The sequence below is a fragment of the Tamandua tetradactyla genome, chromosome 3, assembly GCF_023851605.1.
Source record: "Tamandua tetradactyla isolate mTamTet1 chromosome 3, mTamTet1.pri, whole genome shotgun sequence".
NCBI classification, from domain to species: Eukaryota; Metazoa; Chordata; class Mammalia; order Pilosa; family Myrmecophagidae; genus Tamandua; species Tamandua tetradactyla.
Window position 1 is genome coordinate 95,425,120 of NC_135329.1, and position 24,196 is coordinate 95,449,315.

The 24,196-nt window shown below is 45.3% G+C and overlaps 1 protein-coding gene across 2 annotated transcripts in view; it reads left to right on the top strand.

Moving 5' to 3' along the window:
- Positions 1–1,297: 1,297 nt before the first annotated feature.
- Positions 1,298–24,196, top strand: part of MARCO (macrophage receptor with collagenous structure) — a 28,685-nt gene continuing 5,786 nt past the window's right edge. Inside the window, exons 1-8 of one of the 2 annotated variants that reach the window (XM_077153551.1) lie at positions 1,298–1,524; positions 10,542–10,643; positions 11,541–11,765; positions 13,011–13,046; positions 15,812–15,910; positions 16,018–16,053; positions 16,553–16,651; positions 16,740–16,802. In XM_077153551.1, coding sequence (XP_077009666.1) covers positions 1,416–1,524; positions 10,542–10,643; positions 11,541–11,765; positions 13,011–13,046; positions 15,812–15,910; positions 16,018–16,053; positions 16,553–16,651; positions 16,740–16,802 — 769 coding nt within the window. In that variant the 5' untranslated portion in view covers positions 1,298–1,415. The remainder of the gene's footprint in view (positions 1,525–10,541; positions 10,644–11,540; positions 11,766–13,010; positions 13,047–15,811; positions 15,911–16,017; positions 16,054–16,552; positions 16,652–16,739; positions 16,803–24,196) is intronic. The other variant, XM_077153552.1, reaches the window with a different exon arrangement.

The following is a 24,196-nucleotide window of genomic DNA, read 5'->3' on the forward strand; positions in this document are numbered from 1 at the left end:
CCCGGCATCTGCTTCCATCCCATGGCTGAATCAGGTGGCCTCCTGGATGTTGAAATTGTGCTCCCCTGGTAAGCTGTGCTGTGCATGGCAGGGCCAGTTACTCTCACTTTCCGCAGGTTCTTGTTCTCATCACTTTCCTCCCCTCTTAGTTCCAAATAGACCAGATGGCTCTTGGTTTCCTGACCCCAGCTTATCTGTCCGGAAGGCCCCTGCCTTCTCTTGCTCTCCTGGCCATCCCTCTAAACCCAGCGCTGGCCTCTCCTTCAGGAGAGGGATGGTAACAACTGCAGTGATATCCCCACTCCTGCTCCCATCACCTCCACTATCCCCCTTTCCCTGGCGTCCTCTGCTGGTAGGGCACTCCTCCCCTCTCAGGGGCTTTAATCACTGCTTCCCATGACAGACTCCTCTGGACTTCAGTTGTTGCGCATCCACCTTGTTTACTAGGCTGTGAGCCTCTTTAAGGCAAAGTCCTTGCCTCTGTTTCCCTGGCATCCAGGAGGCTTCCAATGATTATCATCGCAGCCCCACCCAAGGGCTTGGCAGATGCCGGGTGTGTCCTCACCGCCTCACGTGTATTGACTCATTTAAGGCTCACGACAACTATTAATATCTTCCTTATTTTACAAATGAGGGATGGGAGGCGCTCAGAGCTTTGGTGGCTTGTCCCAGGTCGCTGTAGGGAAAGAATGGAATTTGAGTCTGTATCTTCACCCTATGCTGTGCAGCTTCCTGGGTAGGGAATGTCAGCTGTGAGGGAGGTTGGGAAGGCATTTCTTCACTCAAGGAGTTCCGATCCCACAGGGTCACAGCCTACGTATGCCATATATACACATGCAGGACGTGGGAAAACTGCAAGGGAAAATGTAATTACGTGCTTAGACATGTGGCATCTTAGTTCCTGGATGATGCTGCTCCTGCCAGTTCAGGGACCACTTGAGTAGCAAAGATATGTGCTCTAAGTGTTGAAGTAAGTCAGAGGAGGGGCATTTCAGTGTGGGCTGGAGAGGTCCCAGGACAGAAGCTGGATCTGGCACAGTGGTGGGGATGAGCTGGGCAGAGAAAGACCTCTTCCCCAGGGACATCCAGCTCTTGGCTCTCAGGGTCATGGGCACAAGGAAGTGGTTTGGGGGGCTTGTAACTTGTGCCTCAGATCCCACCCACCCTGACTCCCTCAACAGGCAGCTGCACTAGGGCAGGAGCTCCGTGTGTGAGTTAGCCTGTTTTTGAGAAATGCCTGTTCTTGATCGTGTCAGGAAACATTTTGCAAATCAGAGATCAGAGCCAAAGGGAAGTGCTCTATGGTCTACAACCAAGTACAGTGGTTAAAGAGGAAAGATCTTTCCTGGAGCGGTTCCTCTTGAGGAGAGCAATTCTGCTGGCTTTGGGACTTTGGTCATCTATAAAGCTTAGCAATGGAAAATAAGGAGGTTTTCAAGGAGGAAGAGTTCTTGGTTAGCAACAAAGAACCAGCAAACCTTGACCAAACAATGTTCACTGCAAGGGAGACCTTCGAAATCAATGGTAAAGTACTATTACCCAATAATGCATTTGCCAGGCAAAATATTCTCTGTTGATGATATCAGAATAGACAAGTCAATAGAAAGATTAGGCTTGCACCATAGTAGTATTTTGTTTCTTATCTTTCTTACTAATACATTTGAAGTGCTTAACTCTGGAATGTCTACAAAGCTAATGATAGATGTCATATCTTTAGTATACAGTTGTTTCTTTTGTCTTTTACCTTCATAATTCTCTTCAGTTGTATTTAAATATTTTCCTTTAGTTAAATGCCAATGCTTATTAAGTGTCCCCTCCATTTTTTTTTTACTGTTTTATTCTTATTTATGGCTTGTGTGATGAAATGTCAGTGCAAAACAAGGGGATTGAAAAAGTTTCAGAAAACTGAAGCCAAGTGCCATGTGTTTTCAATATAATTCCTTTGAAACTCTTTAATGGGACTTCTATTATGACTAATGCCTTGAGCAGAGAACACTTTCTCTATTTTGTGTTGGCTAGAATATTTTCATAGCTTCATAAGTAGCTCACCTTAAATTAAGTTTAGGTTTAAAAAATTCCATCAATTTTTGTCTAGTTCTTCACTCAGTGTTACAAAGTGATGCATTTCTGAAATCATCTAGGATCTGCAGAACTTAAGGTCACCAGAGGACTTGCTTTCCACAAGGATCTCTGATTATCCATTCTAGAGCATCTTCTTGGAATCACCTTCCAAGACCATGAGTCTATCCCCACTCCCCAGTGATTCTGGATGTTGTGTATTCAGGAACAGTTGCTAGATTCTCCCCTGACCTGTGGTCCCCTATGCTCCACATATCCAACTACTAGGAATAAACAGGTTACTGGCTGGAATTTATGGGAGTACAAAGATGAAGAGTCCAGGGCTCTGACCTTTAAAGAATTCATAGTGAGATAACAGACAAAGCATGTGTATTTACATATTTAGTACTTTGGGGAGTGCAGCATTCTGGATACCTGACTATTTAAGCCTACTGAAGATGTTCAAGTCAAATCAGCTGATGAAACATAAAGAGTACTTATACTGCTGGGGATTGCACTCAGCATCCCTCTGGCCTCAAGGAGCTCACAGGCTTGTCATGGGTGAAGGAGTATGGGCAGGTGAGACCCTGTCCACAATTGACCATTCCTATACAATTCATCTCCAGGCATGGCTGAGATGTGCACAGTATTATGGAGGCATCTCACCTGGCAAGGAGTCGGCAGAGGCCAGAGAAGACACCTCTTCTAACGTGCAAAAGATGGATTAATTAGAGAAAGGAGATGATGGCTAGAGCAGGGGTGGGGTGCCACACATTTATGTTATATATTCAGAGAAATGCAAATAACTCCAAATGGTTGGACCAAATCTGGGAGGGAAGCCCAGTAGGGGCTGATTTATTCCGAGGTCAGTGGGAATTTTTGAGGGGTTGAATTTGGAGTTCACTGATTTGCGTTTGAGCTTGCTCCCCATCACAGATGGAAGCAAGTTAGGGACAGTAATATTGAGGACAGAGAGGAGCTTGGCAGCAAGTGCTGATAAGAGGCAGTGGTTGTAAGGAATGAAAAGAAGGAATGTTCCGTAGAAGTGTTAGACATCAAATCGGTAGGACTCTACAGGTGGTGCAGATCAGGAGAGGGAAGTCAAGAATGAATCGCCAATTTCTGCTTGGGTTATGGGTGCCACTAAGTAAAAATCTAATGAAGAAATCAAATCATTCCAACTTGGATGGAGCATTTTCCTAAACGTATTAATATTTCCTGCCTTTAAATTCAGAGGTCATGGGGAAAAATGGAACTTTCTAGATGAGAACCCTGTAAGCATTAATCATTGTGACTCTCTATACATAGAGACCACCTCAGACCACTGAAATGAATAAAACTACTTGCTTCAGTGCAAAATGGTCCCCGACTTCTTTGTTGGTTTTTTTTTTGTCTGCTGAAATTTGTATTTAGTTTTCATAAGAAGCTTGACATATTGTTAACTCTTGTGGCCCTTATGGTCAAACAAAACTCCAGGTCTTTCCTCAGGAAGTGATGTTCAGCAACTTCTCCACCTCTTAGAGTTCAACAATTGAGCGTTCAAGCTGGAAGGAGAGTCTTTATATTTTCCCTGCTGACAATGTATGATTTCTGGCATGCGCTTGTTTCTATTTGTTTTTGAAAAATATGAATGTTTATCTGGCTTGAGTCTTCCTGTCACTTTCTTGATGGATTTGGTTTTCTGAGGAGTTATTATCACACTGGCTAACTTTTAGGTCTGTGGACTGAAATTTGCTTGGACTCCTCACACTCAGTCATAAACTATTTTAGCCTTCAAATCTTTCTTCATGATTTTTTTCCAGCCAATTTCAGTTTCAAGAATGTTCTTGATAGAGAAAACCCAAACAAAATACAGGTAGGGAAATGACAGGTTTTATTGCCATTGTTTGTTTTAATAAACATTATTCCATTGCTCCCAGCAAGGGAGCTTACTGTCCATTCTTCCTGTTCTGAAGATAAATTTAAACATTTTTCCCAAAAAACCTTAACCTTCAAGTCCATAGATACAATCTTGCTGACACTGCTACTATTATTTCATGTGATGACTTTGTTCTTAGTCATGTCAACATTTTTCAACATCCTTTAAACATCTGACTGTACCTTAGTTTTTTTTCCCTCTTTCTTTTATTTCTTCTGTAGAAATAATTAAAGAGTCACAGAAAGTTGCAAAAAAAAAAAAATGTTCAAGGACGTTTCCAGGTACTTTTCACCCAGTTTCCCTTGGTAGTAACATCTTGCATAACTATAGTACAATGTCAAAACCAGGAAATTTATATTGGTATAATCCACAGAACTTACTCAGATTTCTCCAGTTTTACGTGCACTCATTTGTGTGTGTGAATATAGTTCTATGCCATTTCATCTCTTGTAGATGTGAGTAAATACCAGCAACATCAAGATTCAGAACCATCCTGTCATCAACATGGTCCTTTGTGCTAATCCCTTTAGCACCATCACCCTTTCCCAACCAATTCTTATCTTCTGGGGATCACTATTCAGTCCCCATCTCTATAATTTTATTTCAAGAATGATTTACAAATGGATTTGTACAGTATATCACCTTTTAAGTTTGAGGGTTTTTTCACATGGCATAATACCCTTGAGATTCATGTAAGGTGTCACATGTATCAGTAGTTTGTTCCTTTTTATTGCTGAGTAGTATTCCATAACAAGAATGTATCACAGTTTGTTTTAGTGGTGGGCATTGGGGTTGTTTCTGGTTTTTAATTGCTACAAATAAAGGTATGGCCATTCATGTAAAAGCTTTTGTGTAGCCTAAATTTTCTTTTCTCTGGGATAAATGTGCAAAAGTGCAATTGCTGAGTTGTATTTTGGTTTTGTAAGAAACTGCCAATCTATTTTCTAGAGTGGCTGAACTATTTTACATTCTCACCAATAATGTATGAGTGGGCCAGCTTCTCCACATCCTTGACAGCATTTGGTGTTATCACTATCTTTTATTTTAGCCATTTTGATAGGTAGGTGGTGAGATCTCTTTGCATTGTCAATTTCCATTTCCCTAATACCTAATTAAGTTGAACATCTTGCCAGGTGCTCATTTGCCACCTGTATATTCTATTTGGTGAAATGTCATTTCATGTTCTCATGTCTTTTGCCCATATTTTAATTGAATTGTTATTAGTGGTTGTTTTAGTTTGCTAATGTTGTTACAATACAATATACCAGAATTGGGTTGGCTTTTATAAAGAGAATTTATTAAGTTGCAAGTTTATAGTTCTAAGGCCATAAAAAAGTAAGTTAGGCATGATGCCTCGAAGTAAGGCATCTAGAGAAAGATACCTTGACTCAAGAAATGCTGATGGCATCTGGAACACCTCTGTCCAGTGGGAAGTCATGTGATTGGCATCTGCTGATCTTTTAGCTTCTAGTTTCGAACAGCTTGCCTGGAGGTGTTTTCCTTCTGCATCTCCAAATGTCTGTGTAGCCTCTGAGCTTTTTCCAAAATGGTTTCTTTTTAAAGGACTCCAGTAAGTGGATTAAGATCCACCTTGAATGGGCAGAGAAACACTTCCAGGAAAATAAACTAATCAAAAGTTCCCATCAACAACTGAGTGGGGTCCACGCCCGTGGAAACAACTTAATCAAAAAGATCCCACCCAAACAATAGGTCTGCTCCCTACAAGACTGGATTAGGATCAAGAAAATGGTTTTTCTGGGGTACTTAATAGCTTTAAGCCAGCACAGTGGTGATCATGTTTTGTTTTGTTTTTTAACTGTTTAGTTTTGAGAATTCTTGTTAATACTTATGAGGCTTAGGCCATGATGCTTTTAAATTAATTAATTTAATAGCATTATTACTATTATTCTTACCAAAAGATTTCCATTTCTCTAGCACCATTTGTTGAGAAGGCTACCTTTTCTCCATTGAATTGATCCTGAACATTGGCCAGAAATCAGTTGGGACTATTAGTGTTGGTCTATTACTGGGTCCTCCCATCTCTGCTGATCTGTGTGTCTATTCTCCACCAACATAGCACTATGCTTGATTATTAGGGCTGTATTTTAAGCTTTAAAATCAAGTAGTGTGATTCCTTTTACTTTATTCCTTTTTTTCAAACTTGTTTTTAGTTCTTCTAGGTCCTCTGCCTTCCCAAATAAATTTTAGAATAATCTTACCCATATCTACAGAAGACATCACAGGGAATTTGATAAGATTTGTATCATACCTATAGGTCAAGGGGAGGGGAATCTTGACTTGCTCAGTCTTACAAGCCATGAACACAGTACGTCTCTCAATTTATTTAGGTCTTAGCTATCTTTTTATTCTTTTAATCATGGGCTTGTAATTTTCAGCATACAAATCCTGTACATGTTTTTCTAAGTATTTCGTTCTCTTTAGAGTGATTGTAAATGTTACTGTGTTTTAAATTTAGGTTTCCATTTGTTTATTGTTTGTATTTAGAAATGTGATTGCGTTTTATATGTTGATCTTATATCCCGCAGATTTGGTTAACATTAGTTCCAGGAGTTTTTTTGGTATATTCTTCGTGGGTTTCTACATAGATAGGCATGTCCTCTGCAAATAAAGATGATTTTATTTCTCATTTTCCAGTCTCTATGCCTTTTTTTCACTTGCTTTGTTGAACCGGCTAGAACTTTCAGTACTGTGTTGAATAAGAGTGATTAGAGCAGACATCCTTGCCTTGTTCCTAATCCTAGGGAGAATGCAGTAAGTCTTTCACCTTTAAATATAATGTGAACTCTGGAGTTTTTGTAGATGCTCTTTTACAAATTGAGGAAGTGTTTTTCTATTCTAGTTTGTTGAAAGTTCATATTGTGAAAGGGTGTTGGATTTCAAGTGCTTTCTCGGCATAAATTGATATTATATGATTTTTCCTTAGTCTGTTAATATATTTATTAATAAACAATAAATTTATATTTATTTATTAAGTCAGTTAATATATTTATTATATTGATTGATTTTTGAATATTGATCTATCTTTGCATACCTGGAATAAATCTGAGTTGGGGTATATAATTCTTTTCCTCTATTGCTGGATATCATTTACTAATTGTTCTGGTTTTAATTTGCTATGTACTCCAGAAGAGCCATGTTCTTCTAATCGAATCTTGTGGGGTAGACCTATTGTTGGGTGGGACTTTTGATTAGGTTGTTTCCATGGAGATGTGACCCCACCTATTCAAGGTGGGTCTTACTCCACTTACTGAAGTTCTTTAAGAGAGCTGATACAAAGAGCAGAAGATGCAGGTGTTTGGAGATGCAGAAGGAAAAAAGCTCCAGGAGATGGCAGAAGCCGAGAGAATCATTGGAAAGCAGAAACTGGGAGAGAAAGACAGCAGATGTTGCCATGTGCCTTCCTCTGTGACAGAGGAACCTGGGTTCCAGCTCCCTTTCCTCCAAGAAGGTACCTCTAATTGGTGCCTCGATTTGGACATTTTCACAGCTTCAGAAACATAACTTGTAACTTAATAAATCCCCTTTATAAAATACAATCCATTTCTGGTGTATTGCATTCCTGCAGCTTTAACAAACCCAAACACTAATATTTTATTGAGCATTTTGCTTCATAGTTCATAATTAATATTGGTCTTTAGTTTTCTTTTTTGTACTCATTGATTATCATATCAGAGTAATCTTAATTTCATAAAATTTAGAAGAATTCCCTCATATTCCATTTTCTACGAGAGGTTGTGGTAATTTGGAACTATGTATCCCTGAGAAGTATGTCTTTAAATTTTAATCCATTCCTGCGGGTGTAAACTCTTGTAAATAGGACTTTTTGATCAGATTACACCTGCTAAGATGTGGCCCAGTTGAACCAGGATGGGTCTTATCCTATTACTGGAGGCTTTATAGTAAAGGCCACAGAGAGAAAACGCCACAGAGGGAAAAGCCAGAAGCTGGAAGTCAACAGAACACAGAGGCCAGGAGAGGCCACCATGTGTATTCCTATGTGAGAAAAAAGCCAAGGATCAAGGACCAAGGACCGCTGGTATCCCACTCCAGAACACCACAGTCTCATGGGAGAGAGCATTGCCTTGATGACCCCTTGATTTTGGACTTCTCCTAGCCTCAAAACTATAAGCCAATAAATTCCCATTGTTTAAGCCAACCCATTACCTGGCTTCAGCAGCCAGGTAACTGAAACAGAGATTGTGTAAAATTGGTGCAAATTCTTCTTTAAATCTTTATTAGAATACCCTGGTAAAACCATCTGGGCCTCTTGCTTTTTTCAGGAGAGTGTTTAATTAACAATTCAGTTTCCTTGATGGTTATAGATACTGAGATTATCTATTTCATCTTGGCTGAGTTCTGGTAGTTTGTAAGATGCAAGAGGAAAGTTATTTGTAATATTTCCTTATTTTCTGTTTAATGGATTCAGAATATGTATATCAGTGATATCTTCTATTTCATTCTTGATATTGGTGATTTGCATCTTCCCTTTTTTTACTTTTGTCACTCTCAATAGAAGCTTATCAATTTTATTGTTTTTTTTCAATGAACGAGTTTTTGAATTATTGATTTTCTCCCATGGACTCTCCCTTGACAGAACTCATGCATGCTACATCTGGTGGCTCCTTGGTCTCCTGGCTGGCTCACCAATTGTTCCAACCCAGCTACTGGGCAGCTTGGGTTGGGGCAGCCCCCAAACCAAGGAATACACCAGGCATAGAGTTAGACATAAATTTTAATTAGGCTTTATGAACAGAAGATTCTTCCTGATGGCAGCTGATCGAAAAATGGAAGTTGGAAGTCAGTGCTACACAAGGGGGGTGGGGGAGGTGCAAGGGCTTATAAGGGTTTAGGAGAAGGGTAATCTGAGAACGGAGTTTCAGCAAAGTCTCATGGCACAGGGGTCTGGTGGTCTGTTATTAGCAGTGATCAACAGAGGGGAGTTTCTATGTCTTGTTTACAATACCATTCGTACACTCTTTCCCCCTGAGAGGGTCTAATGACCTTTAATGTCTGTCTCAATCAGGTTGGTGGCTACATGCAATGACCTGCTCTCAGTATGGAGGGGATTCCAGGGCCTTGGATCCTCACAGGAGTATTATTGGGCCATGCCTTGCCCTTGATGCCCCTAAACAGGGAGACAGCTGATGTGGAGCAGAGAACAGAACCAGGAGCTTGGCAGCCTTCTCTATAATGTCCCAAACTGGAAATAGCTCATCAATAGAGAGATATTAGAATGAATTGAGGGAATATTTGACAGCTATTAAAAAGAGAAATGTTAAATCTCTGTCCACAAAGACAATGTGGAGAATGTCCATAAAAAATCATTCATTGTGAAAAGCAATGTACTGCATTATATGTATGTTTTCATCTGCTTGGCTGCTGAAATGCCAGAAATGGACTGACTTTCAACAAAACAAATTTATTAGTCTACAGTGTGGAAAATGTCCAAATCAAGGCATCATTAGGACGGCAGCTGCTTCCTAAAGGTAGGCTGCTTAGGTGATCCTGGACACCTCTGTAGAATGGCACCTGGCAGTGTCTGCTGTCTCTCCCTTTTTCTTCTGAGTTTCATTGCTTCCAGATTCTGGTTTCAGCATCTTCCTCTCTATTTCTGCAGCTTTCTCTCTCCACTTTTGTGTGTTTCTTTCTGAGTTTCATTCTCTTATAAAGGACTCCAGTAAAAGAGTTAAGACCCACCCTGCATGAGGTGGGTCACAATTTAAGATCCTACTCCCCAAAACATCCTACTTCAAATGGGTCTTCACCCACAGGAATGAATTAACTTAAGAACATTCTTTCCTGGAGTTCATAAAGCCTCCAAATCATCATAAAGTGAAATGAGCGCATTCATGTAAAATTAAAAGAGAAAGAAAGTCTACCTGCATATACCTGAGTTTGTAAGTTTTCATGATTGGGGGGGATGGGAAGAAGGCCACATCAGAATACCAGCATTAGCTTACCTCGGTAAGATAGGGAAAAATGAACCCTTTTAATGCCTCTCTATATTTTTGGATAAACCATACCAGGCATGTTTTACTTTATCTAATTTAAGAAGGAAGAAAATGAAGACCTGCTTGTGAATTTCAGATCTGCATCTTATAACCTAATAAATTATTCAACTCTCCAAGCCTTACTTGTTTATAAAATGAGACATTCCTCCTCCTCCTCCTCCTCCTCCTCCAGGAATTTTGAAACTTAAACATGTTAATTCACTGGTTCATTCAATAAATTTCTATTGCGAGGCCACCAAGGGCCAAGCACCCTGCTGGGGCTTTGTTAGTGGACAAGGGCTGCACAACATCTGTTCATGAGAAACTTATTCTCCAGCTAATGCTATCTGGCATAGATAATTATTCAGATGCACAGATGAATGACCAATAGGAGGATGGGTGGGGGGAGATTTGGGGACGGAGGCCTTTGCTATCTTTCCCATGCCACCTCACAGGGAGCCCTCTACTCTCATGGTGGGGGTTCCTGGCATAGAGTAGGGCCCCTTGCTCTCCACCCTCTGCAACAGCCACCTTCTGCCTGGGTTGTGTTTCAGATGCAAAGCCCAAGAAGAGGAGAGGAGTGAACTGTTTCTTGGCTTTGATAGTCATCTACCTGATGCTGCTCACCGCGGGTGCCGGGCTGCTGATGATGAAAGGTAAAGCGGTTCTGATCCTGCCTGGGTCCCTCCTGGGGTGACCCAGCATAGCTGTCTCTTACACAGGCTGAGGTTAAGTAGAGAGGCCTGGGGCCACTGCTGCTTGTATGCTGGGAGAAGGTCCTCATTCCCTGGGCAGCCACACCAATGGTGTGCACAGGCTGGGGAGTGTGTGTTCCCTGTGTATGTGTCTATGTGAAGGAGAGACTGTACATGTGAGCCTGTGTGTGCCTACACAGTGAAAAGTGCCGTAATTTCACACAGGATGGGATAAGCCAGGTGCATCTTCCTTGAAAGATGCCCATCCTCCTTGTGGGAAGGGCTTTGCTGATGGGCGTGTTCATTTTAACCTGTTTTTCCTTTTGAAGAGAATGTTACTGGAAGCAATTCCATCAGCATTCCTTGAAGTCACTCAAGGATGTACATACATACCACGCACCTTTCAAGGTCACGCGTGGGTCTGGGTGCTGCTTGTGCCTCTTCAGGTCGGACAGGCATGCTCTATGCCAATGTCAGGCACCATGCAGCTGTTCCCAGAATGCATCATGTATAATTTCCACAGCACACCCTGCATCCACACCCGGAGCCTGTGCTGAGGTCTAAACTGCATGGAGGCTGAAGATTGATTGTGAATGCAGTGGGCACCTTGTTAGGTCATGGAGGAATATTCTCTGGACACGCAATGTCATGCTTGAGTGTGTGTGTGAAGCGCACACATTTAAGATGTAGAAAAAGCTCTGTGCCCATGTCCATCCCTACAGCCTATGAAACCTGTGCTCCTGTAATCAGGAACTACAGAAATTATGTGCCCATTACAGTTACACAAGGATGTGCTTAAATGCCTTGGGCTTGAATAAGAACCCTAAAAAACGTTGGTATATGTGTGCGTCTGTCCAGTTCTGAGTCTGCAGGATCATTTCCGGACCTTGGAGATGTACTTTCTCAATGGAACGCTGGCTGAGGACAACCCGTCCTTCTTGCTCCAATCAGCCCACATCCCATCCCTGGCTGGGGGCAGGTGGGAGAGCGGGAGGCTGCAAGTCCTGCAGGCCCAGCTCATGGAGGTCCACACCAGCCAGAAGTACCTGCTGCGGTGGGTGGACAACTTCACTCGAAGCCCAGGTTTGGCCCCCTTCCCTCTGGGTTGGAATTCCTCAGAGGAGGGCAGGAAAAGAGGTGGAGGTTCTGCTTGGGCTGGAATCTTTCTCCCTGGCAAGTCTGGTCTGGGACTCTGGGTCCCAAGTCAGGTCAGGAGAGCCACATGGGGCTGGCATGAAGCTGGAGTCACCATGAACAGCTGCACCTGGGATCTGGGAGGTGGATTGGTCAGGAATCAAGGACCCAAAGACCCTGCCCAATAAAGTGTGACCTTCAAAGGCCAAGGGGTAGAGCAACCAGCAAAGGCCAGGAGTAGACTAATCCAGATTGTTTAGGAGGGAGGGCAGATAAGATTCAGGGCCTAGGGTGATTCCCATGACCTCTCTCATGCAGCTAGCTTACATCAGCATGAGCTGGGGAGGGAACAGTAGAGGGCACCAAAGCAGGGTGGATACTGTGGGTTCCTGGAAGGGGAGAGGAGAGTTGGAACTGCTGAGGGAAAGGCCGTGGCTTGGGTTACAGGGCTGCAGCCATTGGTGGACACCTCAGTATGTTCCCTTTCATCTCAGGGGTCCTCTCCGGCCTTGCAGCTGGGAAAAGCAAGTGTGCACCTCCAGAACCTCAAGCTGTCCAAGAACTAAGGGCTACTCCCTCATCCAGTGTGGGCAAAACCAGCTACTGGACACAGTGGGGCCCATTGTTCTGGCCCCGGTGAGCTGGGCTTAGTAGGATGACCCCATCTCTGGTCCTGCTGACACAGGATCCAGAAGAGCAAGCTGCTCCCAAGATTTTGGCCTCCCCACTCAGCACAGATGAAGGCTGAGCCTGGACATAAGAAAGGGCCACACAGCTGTGGGCAGATGGGCAGAGTCCAGGCTGGGACAGCTGATGCTGGAACTGTGGGAGTGGACCTCCCTTCACTGAGATACAAGGGAGCTCATTTCCATTCAAGGCCTTTTGCTTGGCCTCACCATCCTCCTTAACTGGTTTGGCGCTGGTGTCTCCTAACAAAGCCTCATGCACCTATGTGCTCTCAACCCTCTTTCCACAGCTCAGTAGTCCCAAGGGACATTTAGATCTTGGGTTGTGGCCACTCAGTGCAATTAAATGTCTGGCCCTTTCCAGGCCCCACTGTCCAACATTGACTGAAGTTTCTGCTCCTCATATTGGTGGGCTCAGCCCTCAGCCATGGAGCTGGAGGCTCCTGGGAGTGGGTAAAGCTAAAGGTACCCTACAGTTCAGCCTGCAATTCGTGCTCTTTCTTTACAGAGCTGTTCGGGGTTAAAGGTGAACCAGGCTCTCCAGGTAGGTTCATTTTTACCCTAAATCACTACACCCCTTCCCCACAACTTTCTCCAGGGCCTCTTGGCCTGGAGCTCCATGTCTGACCCCACCTCCACTGGTCCCCACAGCCTCCCCAACAATCTCCCTGCTGTCCATGGTGGCTCACACTTGTGCTCCCAGCTTCTGGGCTTTTACCCTACTCCTGGTCTGAAATGGCTCCCCCCCTCCACACCACCCACCCAAATCCCAGCCATCCTCCAAGCTCCATTCATTTCCAGCACCAGCCAGGCATGCTTGGTTTCCATCGCTGCTCTGCACCTATTTACCTGTGATTAGGCACATTATTTAATCCTTCTGAGACTTTTTTCCACATTTTAGAAAAGAACAATAATTAAATTAAAATGACAATAACTAAATTAAATAATATACACCTTGTAGGACAGTTGTAAGAACTAGAGACTGCATCTGTAAACTGTCGGTCACATGGTAGGTACTAAATAAATGATAACTATTAATATTATCACTATTATTTGTCCTGTAAAGTAGGAAGGGAAGGACTTCAGTCCAAAATCAGACAGATCTGGGTTCCTATGTGCTCACTATTACTCACTAGATGTGTGACCTTGGGCAAACTTCTTAACCTCTCTGAGCCTCAATTTATTCACCCATAAAAGGGAAGTAGCAACACCTACTTTAAATAAAGGTTATTTATGACAGGAATGTAAGACATCTAAGGTGAGTGCCTGGCAAATAGGATTTCTATTATGAGAATCTGGGGATACTTGCCTTTGAAACGAGAGCCCTTGGCAGGGACATGTCAGCCATCTTCAAGTACTTGAATGGCACTTGTGGAAGAGAAAAATAGACTTGTTCAGGGTGGTGCCCCTCAGTTCCCTTTGTGGGTAGGAAAGGGAAGACCAGACTTTCTTACGGTGACCCTGCCAGTCCCAGGGAAGGGACCGCCAGCCAGTCTTTGCTCTGTGAGTCTGTCGCCAAATTTCCCATCCCATACACACCCAGTGCCACAGAGGAGGTCACAGAGTCTCCAGCCAGACCCAGAAGTGGAAACACTCTGGTCAGTGAGCAGATATACTGCAGTTTCAGTTCCTCAGAAATCAAGCGCCAACTAACCCCTCCTCTTCCCAAATTTCCTCTCCCAAGATCACAAGATCTCTCTCAAGCACTGCTTGCGCAATTCCCTTCCAGCTGATGGGGCTCTACGAAACAAGTGAAACCTGCCCCCAGTAGTTCTGAGGTTTTATGCCCTTCACCCCAGCAGATAGCAATGCCACAGTGGTGAATTTGCACATGGCAGGTCTATTCTCCTTGCTCCACCTTTCAGCTGTGATTGAAAAGTTCTGAAGCCTGAAGCAGCTGTGAGTTCTTGGTTGGAGCCAGAGCCTGGGCCCTTCTCTAATATGATCCTGCCCCGCCTCTCAAGATTGTCCCCTTTGATGGGAACATGGATGTTACAGCAATACAGATGCTGGCCTGGACATTCTGAAGAAACTGTACAGGCGAGCAGTCGCCATAGCCTGCAGATGCCACAACCTGAGTAATAGGGACCAACAGAGGCCTCCAGGGCAGAATCCCGAAACCCTACCAGTGATGGGGGTCGATGACCGGGACCTGCTCTCCATACCGTGTGCACCGCAGGCTGTTCTAAGGACCTCGGCTGTGATCAAGCTCTTTAGGTTTGCCTCGTCTCCCTTCAAGCAATAATCATTCTTCAACTCTCCAACCCATCTTAAAGAATAAGTCCCAAGCCTTGCACCTCACTTCATTCAAAAAGGTTGTCAAGCTGTGATTCAGAAAGACTCACAAGCCAATTGCCTCTTTCTTCCCTGCTTCAGACCATTTTGTCCCCTCTCCTCATTCCTTCTTGAGAGATTTGACCTCACGCTTGATTTCCTCTCCAGTTCTAATATTCTGAAGGGACAAAAGGAAAATGTCTTTTAGCAGAATTACACCCCAACAAACCAGTTTTGGACTGTGCTGATGGTGGGAACTCGCCTGGCTCACTGAATACTGCTAACCCAGTTGGTTACTGATGGTGGGAACTTGCCTGGATGGGTTACTGAATACCAGCTAACCCAATCAGTTACTGATAGTGGGAACTTGCCCGGCTCACTGAATATTGCTAACCCAGTTGATTACTGACTAGTAGCCTCTGTATGGCATAGCTGGTGAGACCTTGCAACCCACTCCTCAACCAACTTGCCCTTTGCTCAGGAGTTGCTCAGCCCTGTCCCCGTGGGGTGGTTCCCTCAATTGAGATGCACCGGGCACTGATGGGAAAAGAAGAGGCAATGACCGAGGACTGAGAAGAGGACAAGCTGAGATGAGCCGTGAATGCTGATGACAAGTGGAAAATTTGAAATCTTGGGCATCAGGACAGCCCGTGTCTGAAGTGCTGGCAGGCATCTGAGATGCTGCAAAATGTTTTTCTCAATCAGTGCGTCTCTTCTCTTCATCATTTGGGATCTGCTTTCTGGAACATTCAGATTTCAGCTCAAGGGTTTTTCAAAAAACAATTCCCAAAGTGCAGATGCTCCAGTGAGCCTGGCAGAGCTGATGGGAACTAGGTCTGGGTCCTCTAATTCATCCACTTCGCAGGAGTTTATGTCTAGTCTCTGGGGCAAAGTGGTGCCCTCCTTGAGTGCAGAGACAGTGTCTTCCACTTGTAGGTACCAAGTGGGACAGGAAGTTTGGGGATCAGAGCAGAATCCTGTCGGTCGGCTTTGCCCTTTTCACCCTTGGCTGACTATGACTTCTTGTTTTTTCAGGAAGCAAGGGTGACATGGGTGTGAAAGGAGATGCGGGGGTCATGGGGCCCCCTGGGGCCCAGGGGAGTAAAGGGGACACTGGGAAGCAAGGCACACCAGGTAGGAGTCACACAGCCAGGCCCTTGACCTGTTGCTGTTCTGGTTTTCTGGCAGACTGAGTCGCACCACATAAAAAAGAAAAAACTAAAAATCCCTCTTCATTTTAGGTTTGGATGGAATTCCTGGAATCAAAGGAGATCAGGGTAAGAACTGTGGGGATCTGGGCATCATTCCAGCAACCATTGTCCAGGACTTTGACCCCACATCCTTCATTTTATTGTACCGTTAACCCAAAGATGGTGTTTACCGCATTTGGGGTTTCTTAAAAACCTGGCCTCTCCCATTAGGGACGGAGCAGAAGGCAGAGGGCATTCCTCAGACCCTTGACCTTATTTCTCAGACCTTCACCTCGGTCCTGCTGCACAGGGGTATGAAGCGGGACATTCACAAGCCGATGTCCCTGATCGGTCCACAAGTCCCAAATCCCGTGGCAGTAGGTGGAAAACATGAGGGCCTTGTCAAGATTGTGATTTCCTCCCACCTATTAGACTAGATCCTGACTTCTACAGAGAGATATTTAAAGAATCATGGAGGTGACATGCAGGTTTTAGGAGATACAGGTCTACTGTTGAGACTGAGAAGGAGGACAACCAGGTCCCCTGCTGACCACCCCAGCCTTGCGGTCACTGCTTTAATTTCCAGGACAACCAGGAGAACCGGGTCTTCCAGGCCCTCCAGGTGTGGCAGGAGCTCCAGGTTCCAAGGGTGACCCCGGCACCATAGGCTCCATGGGGCCCAGAGGTGAGGTTCTGGTCCTGGGGTGGCTGGAGTGATGTCTGGAAATCTATCTGGCCCAGACCTTACGCCCTCTGTGGCATCTGCTTTCCAGGACCGCCAGGGAGTCCTGGGAGCTCAGGAGCTGCAGGTCTGAAAGGAAGCAAAGGAGATACCGGTAAGAGAGGGCTGCCTCCCTGCTGTGCCCTGGCCCCTGCGGGTCTCTGCCACTACAGAAAAAGATAAGAAGAGCAATTTCCTTGGGAAATCCCAGAGGAAGGGCTTTTCCTTCTGTTCAGGGTCCCTGTCAGGCCTTGGGTGCTAAGTCCAAATCTCCAGCATCCGGGAGGAGAGTGGGGCACCCCGCTGTACCAGCATCTCATCTCCAAGCTGTGCACCTATTTCCACGCTCTCCTGCTGACCTTCAGTGGGGTCCCAGGGGTCAGGGTTCTGGCTTCTGGCGGGTAGACCAGAACTCCCACCTTACACATTCTCCCAAGGAGGCTGAAGCTGGAAATATTGACCACCATCCCTCCCCCACTCAGAGACTAGTTTATAAACAATGTTGCTGGTTGAGTCTAGGTTATAAATCCTCATGCCAATTTAGTCTAGGTTTCAATGTGCCAGTTTTATCCATTCACCAAGTATGTCCTGGTCTGGTAAGTTCAGGACCCCATGTGAGGTGCTGGGCCCCAGGGTTCATGAGACCAGGTTCCTGCCCTCAGGTACACAGGGTGGTGCAAGAGACGGATGGCAGACTGTGTCGGGTTACTGTGAGATGTGGACATTTGCATGGCAAGCTGCCATGTGCTATTTCGAAAACCAGACCCAGGCCAGAAGGTGTCCTGGTGAGGACAAGCCTGTGAGAAAGGGCTGCATATCTCCCAAGGCCTCCCGCTCTGCAGGAGCAGAAGGTTACATTTGTGTCAGATGACCTGGGTCACCTCACCTCAGTTCTAATTGGTCAACTGATTGATTGAGTCATTGATTCCTTCTTTGAGCAAATGTAACTGCATTCTGTTGAATGCTTAGATTCAGAGAATGGCTGGATGTGGCCCCAGTCTGGTGTTGTGGAGGGAAAGGCAGGTGAGCACAGGGGTAGGGTATGAGCAGAACTGAGTTCTGAAGGATGAATGGAGCTTGGCCACATAGTGGGAGACGGAGGGAAATCTAGAAGAAGAAACAGGGCCAATGAAGTCATGAAGTGAAGGAGAACCCTGTGTAGGTTGGCGTCCTTGGCATCTAGGGTGTGGGGTGTGGGGGAGGATTAGGAGCTCCAGTACGAGGGGTGGGACGGGCCTTTTCTTAGTGGGGTTTGGTTTTGGGTCCTAAGAGCTTTGGGGATTTTCTCCCTTTGTGATCAACTGGCCTCAGAACCAGCTGCATTTTCACAGCTGGCGTGTGGGGTGGGCAGGGGATCTGCTACCTGATCCCATGCAGATGCCAACTGAAGGCCCCCAAAGAGGTCCCACACCTTCTGGAAAAGCTCCATCTGCGTGTGGTGTTAGGTGTCCCTGACATGTGGGCTGCCTCTCCCCTATCTAATACCTCTGTCTTCCCTGTCCTGAATCTTAGCATCCCTCTGAATTTGGGACCTGAGGCTTTCTTGGTTCTGGAGTTTTCTGCTTGGCTTCAGGAGGATGACTGCTTTCGTCCCTCAGTTATAAACAGTCCTTCAGACAAATGGTTCTTGATTAAACAAGAGTACTGGGAGTAAAACATGATTTCACCCACAAGGGGCACCATGCCCATCCCCAGGCCCGCAGCCTGGTGTCTCCCGCTGCCTGAGGTCTGGGAATCTTGCCCTGCACTCTGCATTCTGGGTGGGTTGCATTATAAGAGCCACTCCTAGTAATGAGCATTTTCATGGCAACACAATGCGATAAGTATTCTTGCTAGTACTGTTTTACAGTAACTTGCTCAGAGTCAAACAGCCAGCAAGAGATGCAGCCAGGCTTCAAATCCAGGCCTGGCGGACCCAGCACTTGGGGCCATAATGCTGTATTCTATCTGGTGGTCTGCCCAGCAGGCCTGAAAGTGTTCCCATCCCCATCCCACCAGGAGACTATGAGAGACACTTCTCTCCTTCCCAGGTCAAGAATACAGAAGCAGTAACAGCTCCTTCCACTCTTAGAAGCAAACACATAACTCTCAGGCTTTGTTGTGGTCTCTTAGTTATTTACCAAAGACCCACATCCATTTTAGCCCGGAGAGTTTTTGGCCCATAGTCTGGGGATCACTTTTAATTCTATTATTGCTGAGTCCCTATCTATCTGTTGAGCACACTTATAGGGTTCTCCATCAATTAAGATGCTTATTTTGCATAAAGACGATAGATGAATGCTAACCACGCAAATTCTAGGGGATATCCTTCCTTCTGGCTGCCCAGGTAAATGTAGCAAATTACACTTTCCATTTGGGACATGTAATCATGATGATTCATATAAAATCACAGAATTGCTCACCTAAATTCAAATGCTTGTCCTGATCAAGGAGCGGACAGACCACACAGACATCTAAGGTGACCACTACCTTGTTAGTTCTAGCCAAGTCCATGCAGCACCCTAACCCCATTTGATCTAACCTTTTAAAGAGGTTAAATTTGACATTTTCTGAACTTGGAGAGAAGGGGCTGGTGTGGGTGGCAGCCAGCTCTTCTCCTGATGGGACATAATGCCTACTTTTTAATTTCAGGATGTTGGTATTCCCCAAACTAATGGTACTGTGGTGCTTTATCCAGTTTTGATTATATCAAGCCAAGTTTTCAAACTATGTAGTTCCCATTCTGTAAATAAAATCGTTAATCTTTCAATAGAATTTCCAGCTGCTCTGGCTGAAAACAGATTTGATCTGGATAACAGCTAGGTCTCATTATTGTGCAATAGTTGCAAAAAATAAGAGACCGTGTTTGTTATTCTTGCTCTGGGACAGGCACTGTGTTTGGGACTTTATTCCCATGATCTTAAGTCGCCTGCCCACATGCCAGCAAGGTGAGTTTGTCCACACCCGCTCTATTGCCAAGAAAACAAAGACTCAGGGAAGGTAAACCCGTTGTTTCCATTGTCACAGTTAGTAGACAACTTAATCCAGCATTTAATCCCAACATCTCCAGAGTGGTGCTTTTCCAGGTCATATTGTATAGAACAAAATGGAGCATATGACCCAAGAGAATTAGAATCTCCCTCAGCCCATCCCGCACACCCCACCTTCCTACCTTGAAGAATGGTCACCGATCACACATCCCCTCGTTTACGTAAAAGGTTTTCCCACGGTGGCTCTTCTTGGGCAAGAGGAGCCATCTCAGATTAAAACTCCTTCCCTTCTGCTGGGAAGTCAAATCTCACAGTTTATTAAGTAGGCCATTAAAAGCAGATCTTTTTCTAATGGTAATTTCCTTCACCTGTTAGAGACAGGGTTTTGTCAGTCCCTCCAAACATATCAAGTTTCTAACTTTTGCTATTGCTTTGATTGCAAATTTTAGCCCTAAATCCCTGAGCCCCTTTGAAAACCAGTTTGTTTGGAACTGAGGAAGGTTTTCAGTTCAATTTATAATCAGGCCACTTTTCTATCCACCATTTTCACTAGGGCAAAATGATTTTAGAAGCATCCCAAACCTGCAAGCTCCAAAACACCAATCTTAGAAATTTTTCATCCCAATGCTTTTAAGTTTAAAATAAAACAAAACCCAGCATTTTTATTTACTTCACAAGGCATAGCCACAGTGCAAATCACTTGAAATCTATTTTCTTATCGGCCTTTTAAGATGTTTTACTTTAAGGATAAAAAGAAAGATGATTCATAAACACAAATAAACCATATATCATAAATGCAATTTAGCTGCTAATTCCTTTCCCCATATCTAAGTCCTGAAGTAGTCCTAGAATTTATTAAATTCTTCCAAATTACATCACTAAACTGTCACTTGTAAACTCTTTCTCATTTTCCATTCAGTTTCTTAGAGACAGTGGCAGGACTCTACATATATTCTGATTTTGGGAACCCCTCCCCTCCATCTTACTTCTTGCCCCACAGCTCAATTTGTCAGTTGTTAGATAATCCTAAATAGATCAGGCTGCACCTAGTATATGGGGGAAGATGGTACTTAAGGGCATTTCCTAATGCAATGGAAATTTATACATCAACTCAGAGTCAGGAAACCTGAACCTCAATTCTGACTTGCCTCTGACCGGCTCAGTGACCTCTCTGAGCCTCGGTTTCCTCATCTATAAAGTGTTCAAAATATTCTAGAAGAATATCCAGGTCCCTGCCAGCTCTATAGCACTCTGGGCTTAAAAAAGGCAATTCTTCTCTGAGTTCCAGGAACATCCTAGATTTGAGGCAGAATACCAGCTGAAGACTAAATTTTCTACCTTAAACAAACTATTTTCTTAGGGAAGGTGTTGTTTCACTGAATAACCCCCTTCCAAATAAAAATTTCAGCCTCTCTCCGTATGATAAGTTTATCAATAGTCAGGGGAAAAAAAAAACAGTTTGTGGCTACGTAGGAAAAATGCAGTGCCAATTTGATTTCTAGTGGAGTTTTACAAAGTGCAGTTCCAGATCGCATCTGTTTGCCAATTCTCCCTTGAAAGTACAGAGGCTGATCTAATCAGTGTGCTTCCTTGATTTATAGTGATTATTAGTCAATAAACAGCCACTCGGTGAAGGCTTTCTTGGAGTTCAGAGAGGCTTGGAGAGAAATGACAAAAAACAATTCCCATTTCCTCCCCTTGGAAAGGAGAGTTTGGAAGACAAAACTGATACCCGTTGCAAGCATATCAGGGGTTGAGTGGCAGCCTCCGTTGTAGGAACGGAGGGTCAGTGAGAGATCTGAAGGGAGAGGGCCTATGGGCTCTTGCAGAGATAGAGAAAAGAATGGCTCAGAGGAGGATGCTGTGAGCTGGCCCCTGAAAGATGAGTGAGATTTATTTAGGGCATCATCAGTTCTCAGAGTGGGGTTCCTCGTGTGTGTCACCCGGGAACTCGGTAGGATGCAAATTCTCAGCTCCCCACCCCAGATCTGCTGGATCTGAGATTCTGGGCAGGACCTAACAAGTTGTTTTTCTAACAAGCCCCCCAAGCAGTTCAGAAGCACACTCACATTTGCCCACTCCCTTAAGGGGAGAGGATCGCCAAAGGGGAGCTAGGATGTCTTTGGAACCAGGTGGAACATCTCACATGCTGGCAAGGCAAGTGCAGCTTCAAGGCCCAGTGGAAGGCTGACCTGGTCACAACTCAACTTTGCCATCCAGTCCCTGTGTGATCTTGAGAAGATCATCTGGTCAGTTCCTGCATGAGGAAATGACACTACTCTGCAGGGTAGCTGAGAAGTTGAAGGTGATAGCGCATGTAAAGCCCCTGACGCTGTGTCTGGCATGGTGTAGCCAGCAGCAAATGTGCATCCCCTGGAGGCGAGGGGCTGGGGAGAGAGAGTGTGTGTGAAATTGAGGCCGGAAGGGTCAGGGCCCATGAGCCAATGAGCTGTGATTTCCCTGGGTCGCCGTCTTGTAGATGGCCTTTTGTTCAGTGCCTTGGAGGATGGCACTTTTGGGGAGTCGAGGAATATATGGGCAGGTTACAGTGTCCTGGGGCCCTGACTCTTGCTGGCCAACTGTTGAGGTGGCAGTTTCTGTGATGCGGCATCCTCCAGGATTCAGGCAGAGAGGGCCAGGGGTCCAGGTGGGGACAGTTTCCCTATTTGATGACAACCAAATGCGTATTTCTGAATGTGCTTTTCTGCCCCCACTTACCCTTGAAATATGCAAGTCAGATGCAGGAAAACAGAGAGAGTGAACCTCCGGTTTCTCTGCCGTGTGACCTTGGCGAAGTTCACTCCACAAGCAAACCTTGCCGGGCAGCACACCCTGTGCTGGCCACAGAGCACAGCCCAGCACTCCAGGCACCCCCCACCCCCAGCCTGGCAAGGAGACAGACACCTGACAGACGAGGACAGACACGTCAGCACAGGGTCAGCGTGGCCTTGTGACTCCATTCCTAGAGCCAGACCCGGGCTCGGCACTGGGCACCCAGGACTTCATTTCAGTCTCACTAGCTGCTCACCAGGAGACTCCCAGAGCAGGGAACTGTGGTCCACAGAGCAGGGGAACTTGCTCAAGTCCACAAAGCCGGTGAAAGCCAGAGAGTCTCTGGAGCTCAGGACTGCCTGACTCTGCAACCACTTTGCTCTCCCACCTTATGGGGCAGAGCAGATCATCCATCTAGGAGGCCAGGGAAGGTTTCACAGCTGACCACCTCTTAGCAGGGTATTTATAAGTCTTATCCAAGCTCTCTCGGTGAACCAAAGTGGGGAGGCATTCCCAATAGCAGCACCAGTCTGTGCATAGAAGGGTGAGTTGGAGCCTGTTTGCCAGGGTCCGACCTTTAGAAGAACCTTTCTGAGCCTCGGGCCCCCTCCCAAATATTAGGGTCTACACAGCTGCCCTCCCAGTGCTTTCCCCTTCTCTACTTGCCCCAGCCTGTGGCAACATTTCCCAGCTCCTCAGTCCTTTGCACCCCTCTATTGTGGGTCATCCAAAAGCCTGCCAGGACCTGGGCTCCCCTTCCGCATTATACCAAAGGGGTCCCTCCCCTCGGCACATAGTGCTTGGGAAATTTCGGGAATTGAATTGAAGTGGGAGGCAGGGGCCGACCAGGTGCAAACTTCCCCCAAGCAATCTGCAGCGAAGACACCTGACCTCACCTGGGGGTCTGGTGATCATGGAAAGGCAGCTCTCCGGTTCGGGTTGGGCCAGTGTCGCAGCAGGGAAACCAGTCCGGGGCAAAGCCGTGGGCACAGCCACCCAGAGGCGGCTACACTCTAGTAACCATCACTTAATAGTCAGTAATGAGCTTGCATTTTCCCCGGCTTGTGTAATTGTCTTGAGGATACATTTCTCTGAGATAAAATCAATATCGGCACTTGAAATCAAGAGAACACAATGTTGCTAAACCAACAGATGATTCTCCTACAGTGACCCGGCAAGATGCTGGGAAAAGAGGGCCTTCCATGAGAGCTTACTGAACGGAAAGATGAAAGAATGGATGGAGAGCTAGATGGACGGATAGATGGATAGGAGGGTGGGTGGATGGATGGAAAGAAGGAAGGAAGGAAGGAAGAGGGGAAGGGAAGAAAGATGGAGGGGCCTTGCACATTGCAACCACAAATAGGAGCACAATGTTAATAGTTACTACCTTTCTTTTTTCCGGACATGGGACCCTTTATCCACATGAATCTTTAGCCACACTGGGGGCCACAATGAAACAAATCAACAATATTTATGAAGCCTCTACTACGGATGAGGCCCCCAAACCTCCTGGTGGCCACTGAGTTCCCTTCACAGTCTTTTTGAAAATCAAGATAACTTTATTTTAAAAATATCTATCAATTCTCTCCCAATAAAAAAGAAAAAAAAAAAAAACTGCAGGCGATGGGATTGGATTTAAACCCTAAATCAGGTTATTGCAGCATGAGGAAGCCCAGCCCGTGAGCCTGGGGGTCTGTCTGACCCAGGCTTTAATCCCACACATTTCTCTTTCACCCCAATTCACTTGACCCCGTTTATCTGCAGTCTC